Source organism: Buceros rhinoceros, unplaced genomic scaffold (genome assembly GCF_000710305.1).
Source record: "Buceros rhinoceros silvestris isolate BGI_N320 unplaced genomic scaffold, ASM71030v1 scaffold3845, whole genome shotgun sequence".
Taxonomy (NCBI): Eukaryota; Metazoa; Chordata; class Aves; order Bucerotiformes; family Bucerotidae; genus Buceros; species Buceros rhinoceros.
Genome location: NW_010410993.1, coordinates 30235 through 40782, shown reverse-complemented (window position 1 = coordinate 40782; position 10548 = coordinate 30235). Strand labels below are relative to the sequence as shown.

The following is a 10548-nucleotide window of genomic DNA, read 5'->3' as shown; positions in this document are numbered from 1 at the left end:
ATGAAGACTGACCTGCTAAACATTAAAGATTATGGCATGGTACTTCTGTACTACAGAAACTGAAAAGTTCTGAACTTCAGGGAAACAGGAAAACAACTACAGCAACAAAAAACCCCAAACCCTTCAGCCTGTTCTGATCAGTCTGACAGTCTGCAACAGTATGTTTTCCTAACTGAAATTTTGCTGTAAACTTGAAAATTGATACATTTTCTCTCTATTGTCATCAGAGTAATGTATAACTTTATGTGCATTCTCCAGTCATCTCTCTTTAATCCTAAATGCACCACAGAATAAACAGTATGACCCCTCTGGGTGTGATCTGCTAAAATAATTTCAAAATTGTTAAAAACGGTAAACGATATGATCAGTTCTGTCACATGGTATCCATTTGCACATTTTTTAGCCTGGAAAGGAAAATGCTAGAAAAGGATCAGGTTCAGGTATATTACCAGAAACACAGACAAAATGATTATCAGTTCTTTAAAGTCAAACAACAGCATCAACTCGTAACAATGACGTGCCGCAAGAACTCCAGTTTTGTTATGGACAGCTGAGGTTAGACTAAAACCCATTTTACACGTACCAGAGAGAGTAACTCCTCCAAAGCAAAGCTTGCCACATTTCCACAGCAATCTACAATACTAATTTTCTTGTTAACTATTAATTTCCCTCTGTCACCAATTCCCAGTCAGAATTCAAAGAGTACTTAGCAACATTTAAACAAGAAAGTATATATGCTACATAATAGTATGTGTACACAGAAAATGCCTAGTTATTACTTTCCATTTTAAAACTGATGGATTCCAGGAGCTTGATTTTCTTGTATCGAAACAGACCGAGGGCATAACACAAGTTCAGCTATTCCCCTCATTTACCAAGGAGCTGTCAATCATGCACTACAGACACTTCTGAGAAACATCCAATAAACCTAAACATTTTTAGAATGGCAAACCCTTCTATTAGCACCACACCAGAACTCGTCAATTTACCAACCTAGATGCAAACCGTAATGTAATCACTCAACAGAGCATTCAGAGCACTCAGCAGACAACTTGATACTTCATTTTCTAACCTCAGAAAGAACAGGAGAAAAAATTCAGTTCACCTCTGAAACAGCAATTATTTTTGGATTTAAACACCTTGCCTGGTTACAACATTGTTAACACTACGCATTTGCTTCAAAACCTGAGAGGACAAAAGAAAGTTTTCATCAGCAAACCTGACACTGTGCAGAAGCAATATACCAGCATCTATGAAGAACTGGAACCACTTTTAATAGTGTGGACTGCTATTAATTTATCTTTTTTAGTAAGTTAAACATATTTATTAAAGGAATAGAAGGGTATAACTTCCAGTCTTTTTTGCTTCTTTTAATGATGTTTCTCTTATGAGACAGTAAACTTACAAATGGAATTAAATACCCTGATACGAATCATCATTGACTAAAAGACATAGTAAAACCAAACTGAATTTTCTCGGTTGCCCTTTAGAGAACTCTGTAGTACCTGTTTTCAAGTTGAGCATTAAAAAAATGTTTTTCATACATTACTACCTTGAGTATTTCAGAACCATCCAGCACAATTTATACTCACATAGTAATGGAAATTTGACATAACTGAGAAACAGGGATCCAAAATATAATGATCACCCTTGCTCTACAGGAAGAACAAGAACAGTATGACTCCTGAAGGCCAGCAAAACCTGAGGTCTTAATGGAGCTGCCTATGAGAAGAAGAGCAGGTGATAAACCGAGAAGACAGGACATATTCCAGAATATGAGCACAGCACCTCTTCCAGGTAAGGAGGTTCTGACCACTGCCAACATGTGAACACAGACCACATTTAAAATGTCAAAGAAAAAAACATGCTATATGGTCCACCAAGAACACCAAGTTTATAGTGAAATTTATTGTTCTGCTTCCTAATACAATAAGCTACGAGGTACATACAGTATAAAACAAGAACAGCCACAAAGCAAAGGTGATAAACATTCTGTGACAGTATAGTGGAGGTAACGTCTGTCTAATCCTTCTCTTTATCCCATGAACAGCAGCTAGAACTACTGGCCCTCGCCCTCCCCCTCCCTCCCCTCCAAAAATATTTAAAAGTAAGCTGTCTCACTTCGGAGCAGTGGGATTTGTTGGATTTTTTGAGGGCACTGGTTATCTGCCAATATCTCAAGAAAATTGCTCAAAGTAAAATAACAAAGAAAAACTGTGAAGGTGGGAGTGACGTGACCCACGCAAGATGCTCATGACACCTTGGTTCTCTTCTCAGAGCAAATGGCCTGGAAAGAAAGGAAAACTTTGTTACACCAAGTAAAACAGCAGTTAATGTGGTCAGAGTTAAGGTATAGTAAGCAAAATCTGAACTATACAGGACTCGGCACACAGCTAAACTACTCTTTTAATGAAAACGTTCTTCCTGTTAATAAAGTTTAGAGACTAATAATTGACAATCTCTTTATTTTCAGATGCTGTACCGAAGGGTGCACATCGACATGGGCACAGCTAACACCTATCATACAAGGTTCCAAATCAAATAATCTTGTCTGGGAGAACTCTAACAATGACATGCACTGCAACCTCAACTCTTAAAAAACCTGAAAAACATCAAGGTTTTAAACATGCAGGAAGACTGAATGCTTACCTTAAAGGCACAAAATTCCATTTAACCGCTTTTTCATATATACTTGGTGCGGTTGAGTGCTCTCTCAGCAAGATGACCACTTTCATCTGTTATCTTTTCCCAATCTGTTTGTCCAACAACAAAACCAATGGCCCTTTTCCTGTCTGCATCTTTTTTTTCTTCTAGATCTGCCCACCGCACCTACGAAAAACATACTATCAGTAGGACAATCTCTTAAGAAATTCTGAGACAAGTCTAGGCTTTTCTCTGCAGAAAAGAGTACAAGAATTGTAATTTGTACTCATTTCATTCCAATGGTTAAGTATTGATTTGTTTTCCAATGGGTAAAGATGGAAATGACACCAGTTACATTTTTTTTAATTGAGTATCTCAGGTGTTCCATGGAGTAGAAGAAAGTCACAGATGATTAGCCTTCTCCATTTCAGTGCTAGAATTCTGAGAGCTGAAGTATAATTACTACAATTTCTCTGTTTAAAGCAATGCTTTCTGCAGGAAGAATTATCAAAGATTCCTTTAGTGTCTTCATTTTCTGTATGACCTGCCTTTCAACTATACAATGGAAACACCTAGAAGACAACTACGAAACTACAGAAAGACAGTGTTACAGAGCAATCAGCAGTGATGCGTGAATGAGGGACAGTTTTCTTCTCTATTGTCTGTTATACATTTCTATTCAAATCTGCTATTTCTTTAAACTAAATAACTTCATGCATTTGTTATCTCCCATCTCTACAGTTGCATCCATCTCCTCTGTGGCTCTTCATTGTCATGTAGATCACTTGCATTCAATCTGTTCAAACACATACACTCACTCCAGTAACAAACCCAGACACCAATAGGAGGGAGCACAACAGGGAGGAGGGAGTGAGGGAGGTGATGATGAAGGGCTACAGCCCAGAAACTCAGCTGGAACACACTGTTGCAGGACAAGAAAAAAAACAGTAAGTGAAGGAACTCTTCCTTGACATTCTAAGTGATTAATCCCATTCAGGCTGATTCGTTACCTGGGGACACAGCCTTACTGGCTTCCTGCCAGCACCTTCCTATTCCTCATTCCTCCCAGACTACCCCAGACATTCTGCTGATGAGCAATGTCTGCTTTCTTCCATCACATTGTCTGTCGATGCCTTAGTACCTCTGTCTCTCTCATACACAATGTCCAGTACTACCCATGTTTTCTATTTGACATCGCAGAACAAAACAAAGCCCAAACACTGACAGTTAACTCAAACTGCTTTTACTGGCAAAAGCTAGTCTTTCTATTTTGGAGACAAAAAACCACCACCCAAATCACATCAGTAAGTATTACCTCTTCTTATTACCTCTCTTTCATCTTCCTCTAAGACTTTTTTGATCTTTTTTTCCCCAATGGTTTTTGAAGATGTATCATTTTGTGTTCAGAACAGAACTACACGTAAAAGGGTTGAAGCCAACTTCCTATATACCATTTCCCAAGCTTTATGCAAGGCACATGCAGGAGGCAACGTCTACAAGGCTCAACTGACACAAAACTTACACAGCTGATACTTTCCCTCGGCTGAATCTTTCTGAACATAAGAAGAGAGTACTGTTTCTCTCCCTACTTATTACAAAACCTAACTATAAATAGCTTGATAAAATCATCAACTTGTCTTCAAATCTGCACTGTATATCACACTATCTCATCACAAAACTTACAGCATAAGAAGAGGTTGCTCTGAAACAAAGTGCATCATCTTCCCCAGAAAGAAACAGGACATGATTGCAGTCTCAATCTCAAAAGCCATGCCACGCATAGCTAATCTTTATTATCTACAGCTCCTCACCTCATTATAACTACTCTGTTTACCTGTCAAAGAACCTAATGGAACGGAAAAATGAAAAGTGAGTCAGTGAAACTACCATATTCATAGACACCGACTGACTTGACTCGAACTCTTTTACACAGAGACTGTTAACTGGTCATATATGGACAGTAAGTCATTTGAAAATACATTACCCTTTTCTTTCCAGGTTCAGAAGCACGTGTATCATAGTCATCTGGAAGCTGAAGATAATCTTCCATTCTGCTGGCAATTGCTTCCCAGTCACGTTTCCTTTTACTGCCAGTCCGCAAACCATCCAGCTTGTCTGAGAACAAACACAGAGCCTCAGAGTTAAAGAAGAATTTTTTTCTATTATTCACACAAACAAGACAAGAGCGGAAAAATTTTCAATAGAAAACGAGCAGCAGAACTTGTAACATACAGTTTGTCTTGACAAGTGGAATGATGAGAATTGAAATAAACTAGAGAAGACTCAACACCATTTTCAAGTTTTATTGATCTTTCACACTAACTGTGTGTCAATAACACTCAGTTTTGTTATTTGTATGAGAGAGAAACGCTTGATCTTCCAGATGTTCATGCTATATGGAGTCTGTTCTTAGAGGTAGAATAGCTAGGAACCCCAGAGAGACCTTTCTGTATTTGAACACAAGACTAAAGCTGTAGCATTTTACCCAAATTTGGGGTTTAATACTGTGTCGAACATGGCATACATGCAGTTATCAGGGAACAAGTGATAATCACATAATTTAATGCATCAAAGACCAGTTTTTGAGATACTGTTTCTGTTAAATAAAAAGCTCCTTGGAAACCCTCATCCCCCTGCTCTTTCTTTTTCTCTGTCCCCACAATGGAAACACATCCAAAAAATCCTCCAAGGCTGGAAAAAAAAATATATCAGAACCTTTTGCTTCATTGTGTAAGAGGTCAGTCATGAGTATTTAAGCAGTAAGTTTGTTCAATCATTTCTTCTTTTTCTTACTGAATCAATAAGGCACGAGGAGAAACAATTCCATTCCTAGGTTCTAAAATTTGGTTCCTCTTTGGACACTTATTTTCAGTGAAAAAACAAAACCTTCTTGAAATGATGCAGCAAACTGCTTTTAGAAAGGAGATGAAGTATTCCTTGTAAGATTATGAGCAGAGCATGAAAATGAAAAACAGCTTTACAAGTCAAAAGAAATCCGAGAACTTCTGTTGATGTATGTGACCATTTTAAGGCAACAATTCAAGTATACGCAGAAGGAATACTAAGCTTGGCAGTCATATTCTGTAAACCATTTCCAGTGAGGTCAAGTAATGCTGTTTCAGAAGTCAGTGATGTAATTCAATTCACCCACAAAAGGTCTCAGAAATAAACCAAAAACAAGGCAGCATATTTTCCAGATAGAAGAGGATGTTCAAAAGGTGTGTACTTGAAGAAACTCAGTTCAGATATGAAGTTTTTTGTTTTAATATGGGAGAGAAAAGAGCAAAATCGGAGATAATGGGAGGCAATGGTGATATAAACATTCAATTTAAATGCCATAACTAATGAAACAATTTCTCCCTTATATAATTTAAAAATGTTTAAAGACTCCACCTTTGCCCCATTTCCCTGGAACAGATACAGAATTTCTTCTAAGAAAACATTTTAATCCCCCTCTGTCTTTTAAAAAAGCCAATATTTAAGAAAACTGTGCAGAATATTTGTATCTGTTATGTGATACCTTGTTACACAATCCAGTTAAGGTTCTTCTTTTGCTTTAAATCTGCCAAATTTGAAGCTCGATCTAAACAGAAAGACAGCATTCCCTCTAAAGACAAAACCGATTTATACAAAATTGTTTTATACAATATTCCTGTTAGTCCAGCACACACGGTACTTGCACTATTCCTGGGCATTACTATCAGATCAATTGGTGTAGATAATTGGTAGCACAAGGTTTTCCAGAAAATAATGACATTGAAAAGGAGAGCAACAAATGCATTGAGGAGCATCTAGGAACACAAAGAACCGAAAATTCAGGAGCTCTCTGTTGGCAAATATCTGCACAAGCCGTATTCTGTTGGAAGACAAGCAGCTATGATGCAAGACCATCTCATTATCAATGCAGAGTTCAGTCTCCCATTCCCTGCCGCATACAAACCAACCGAAAACATCACCAAGGAATGTGTAACCCTCAAACATCAACAGAGCAGTTCAGAAGGTGTTCTGCATATGAGGTTCCCCTCTATTCCTTTTTGTTACTGCTACACAGAATTTATTTTAAGATATTATCTCCTTCCCTCTTTGAAGTTGGATTGCCTTTCCAGAGCGATCTGCTTCCACCCATACTATCATGGTTCAAGGTACATGTGCCATGCAGCAGACACGACAGAAATGTCAAAAGCCTACCTCAGAGCATTATTTCAGAATATTCTTTTCTGAAAATGAGAGGTGTCCTTTTGTAACACTAATTCTTGTGAATATTTGTGGCATATGATTACTTAGTGTTAAACTAACATCATTTTACCATTTCAATTTTAAAAACAAAGCAGCAGCATTTCTGAAAGCTCTCAGAGCTTAAAACCACACCTTTAGAATTGTAATAAAGCACTTAAAGTAACTGACTTAATTAGCTCCTTCAAAACCTAAATCATAAATATTTGCCCTTATAGAAAAGCCAGAAAATTTTATGTAAAACATTATTTGCAATCTCGAGCAAATTTTACTATAGTATAAAATTTCAGCTCATTTCTCCTTTTCTGGAAGTTTATAAATCTCATCACTAAGTCGCACTTTGAAACAGAGTAATACAACAAACACTTTGAATGTAGTCAAATCTTTAAAATGAGTCCATTTCTGTAAATTTAAATACAAGAACCTGCGTGCGCTATGCACTGAGACAAACCAGTGATTAGACTTCGGAATAGGAATGTGGCTGTGCACTCACAACACATAAGGAGATTATATACCACACACATCCTCAGAGGAACGCATCACCACTGACAAAGTACATGTGAACTAAAGCAAGAGCTCTGGGGCACACAGTACGGTGATTGTCACAAGTCAGCACTGCAGCTAAAGAACTCAAACTTGTCAGACCTTTTCTGAGGCTTACTACGATCAGTAAGCTCTTATTGTGCTTTCCTGTAACAACACCTACTCAAAAAGAAAACAAAAAAGCAAAACATGACTTACAGTGTTGTTTTTGGATTCTGCACTTACACCAAGTCTGCAAATGTGTGCCCTCTGGCCCTTTAATGCAATAAACCTAATGGTCAGGCCAGCTCCCAGGAAATAACTCAACTTTGGAAAAACAAATGCATAGCACAGTTCACATGCCTTTCAGGAAATAATTTTAATTGGTCATCTAAAACAAAGTCTTACTGTGAAGTAAATATAAGAATTCTTACTTACAGACTGCACCTGCTTATAATGCGCACCTTGAGCTGAAAGTTGTCTAACCTTGCAGAGCAATTTTTCAAAAGTAACAGTGTTCATTACACAGGAATGTCTAGCTTTTTTTAAATGTATGTTTTGTCAGAATTTACTTTTAATCTACAGTTCTATATATTTATAAAAATTAAATCTAGTGGGTAGTTATAACAGTAAAATAATGAACACAGATTGAACAGAGAAACCTTCTCAGCACTTGTATCTGTCTTGCAGCATGCGAACGTCCAGTTTGTTAATGGAGTTTTATTGTTAAAGCGTTATTGTAAACAGCCTTGCAAGTGACTTACTTTAGCATAAAATTGACTCTGCTGTTTACTCCACATTTTATATTTAAGCTGAGACCATATAAAAATCCTGTGGTTTAATATAATGGAGTTTTCTTAAGGAAAGAAACGCAACATAGTTCTTTATTTCTATTTGTTAGCAGTATTTGATCATGAGAGGTAAATTTTGAAAGCTATCTGTAAATTTCTGCTGCAGTCCATCTCCACATTGCTAGAAACTACACATAAAACTTAAATCTTTTTAGAATACACATTGGACTCTCGTGATATATGCGAAATGCACAGGATGACTCAAGGTTCACCGTATTAACTCAATGCATCTGTTCCAACTACTCAGCTCTTTAAAGAGGTCTATGGTATTAGCAATACGACGCATCGGAGCACTCTTCAACAATGCACTTTTCCAATACTATGATGTAATACATAATTGGGAAAAAATTATTAATTTAAGAAATAATCTTAACAGATTAAACCAATCAACTCTTCTAATAAAAAATGCATAGCAATCCTGAAGTAATTCTAGCTGCCTAGCTGTTCGGTATGCCTGAATCATTGGGTATAAGGCTTGCCCAGTTGTATTGCAGGTGCCACGATGTCAATATATTCCCCAAACATTTCAGTAACATAAAAGAGAGCACAGCAGCGGGAGAGACAGTAAACAGCAAAAGACGAAAGGCTGCTTTATGTAAGCCAGAACTTCTAGTGCAATTTCTATGGTGCAATTGTGATTTTGATTATTGAAAAGTAATGATACACAGGGCTGTACCACACATGCAGAAGCAAACCTGAAAATGTTAAGACATGCTGCATCCCATTCAGGTATTTCTTACTTCTCACGGACATGACAGAAAATCGAAGTTTTATGCAGATTGCGTTGATAGAGAACTGTCACTTCGAACCATTACTGTTCAGTAAAAAACCAAACCAAACCTAACCTGATCATAATGACTAGAAACCTCTTTTCATGTGTAAACCTTCCACCATAACTGTGTTGCATATGTTTGAGACTGAAAGTTGCTTTTGACTTTGACAGAATCCCAATAGTAGCACTTGGTGTCTAAGGTAACCAGCAGCACTAATCGGAACAAAAAGCGCAGCAAAATAGTGCCCTTCTGTTCTTGTAAAGTCCATTCTACACCCTAATAAGAAGAATTCTAGTACTCTCCCGGAACTGAAAAGTGTAACGAACTTTTAACTTTTCAACATTAAGCTGCTGAAAAGATACAATGAGGCCTAGTAATTCAGAATCAGCTCCAAAGCATGGCACTAGTTTATCCTCACACACGACAGTTTTGGAGAGCGAGATACACCTTCAATATAGTTAGTAACTAGGCACGTCTCCAAGAAAGTAAGAAGTTACTGACGACATTTAGGCTTGAAAAAAAAAGGTAGGCAGTATGAACAAGAATGCAGTGCAATGTAAATTGACTTTTTGCTTTTTATAATGCGGAAGAGATGAATAAAGAACAGAAATACTGCTTTTTTTATCGTTGAACAGATGGAAGAACAATTAAGGATTATAGAAACAAGTGATAGTTAGAAAGTCGTAACTCCCTTGCCTCTGGCAGAATACAAATTTCTCTATGTTTGCACTGTCGGTCATGTACCGGAGATCAATACACTTACTTGTCTTTGGTAAGGAGGCACACTAAAAATGAAAACTCAGGCTTTGCAAACATCATCAGATACCAACTATGAGAAACAGGAAAAAATAAATACCCACCTAGCTTTGCCTCAGAAGTGTCCATCTCCCATTTGCTTTTCGGAATGTAACCCTAAATCATACACAGAGAGAAGCTCGGAGGATTAGAGAGACACACACATGCACATAATTTTTGAACTGGAAACAGCATTATAATAAGAGCTTAAGGTATTTCTTTTTGTAAGGCACAATTTTTGTTATCAGATGAAGGAAACAAATTACTCAGTATTTCAGAACTTCTGCATCCACTTCCCATTCAGTGATTTTAGCAGCCCTTGCAAATCATTACAAGAGTGCTGCCCTCTGCAAATGCAGAACTCTGGAATGAGTCTAACAGACAGCAACGGTCTTGTGTGAACAGTTACTGTTTTATATTATTCCAGGTGGCAAAGTTATTGCAACACAACTTATCAGGCACAAAGAAGCTTTATAAATACAAGTGAAAAATTTGCCGTAGTCACAAGTTGTTAAGAATATATTCCCAGATTTACAAGACAAAAGCTTCAATTAATAATTATCTTGAAAGGACACACTAAATTCTTGTATGAGTGGTTAGTCCACAACTAAACAAAATACTTTTTTAGTTTAGATGAGAGTATCTACTGAATCACTACGATTTATGTATTATTTTTAATTTTAAAATAACCATCTTAGTTCACTGATTTTTTAAAAACACTTTTTCCCTAC

General features: G+C 37.1%; 1 protein-coding gene across 1 annotated transcript in view; it reads right to left on the bottom strand.

Moving 5' to 3' along the window:
- Positions 1 to 1888: 1888 nt before the first annotated feature.
- YLPM1 (YLP motif containing 1) overlaps positions 1889 to 10548 on the bottom strand; it is a gene marked incomplete at its 5' end in the record, with an annotated part of 38401 nt that continues 29741 nt past the window's right edge. Inside the window, 4 exons of the mRNA XM_010135799.1 lie at positions 1889 to 2287; positions 2650 to 2829; positions 4628 to 4758; positions 9883 to 9934. Of these exons, the coding sequence (XP_010134101.1) occupies positions 2683 to 2829; positions 4628 to 4758; positions 9883 to 9934 (330 nt within the window). The remainder of the gene's footprint in view (positions 2288 to 2649; positions 2830 to 4627; positions 4759 to 9882; positions 9935 to 10548) is intronic.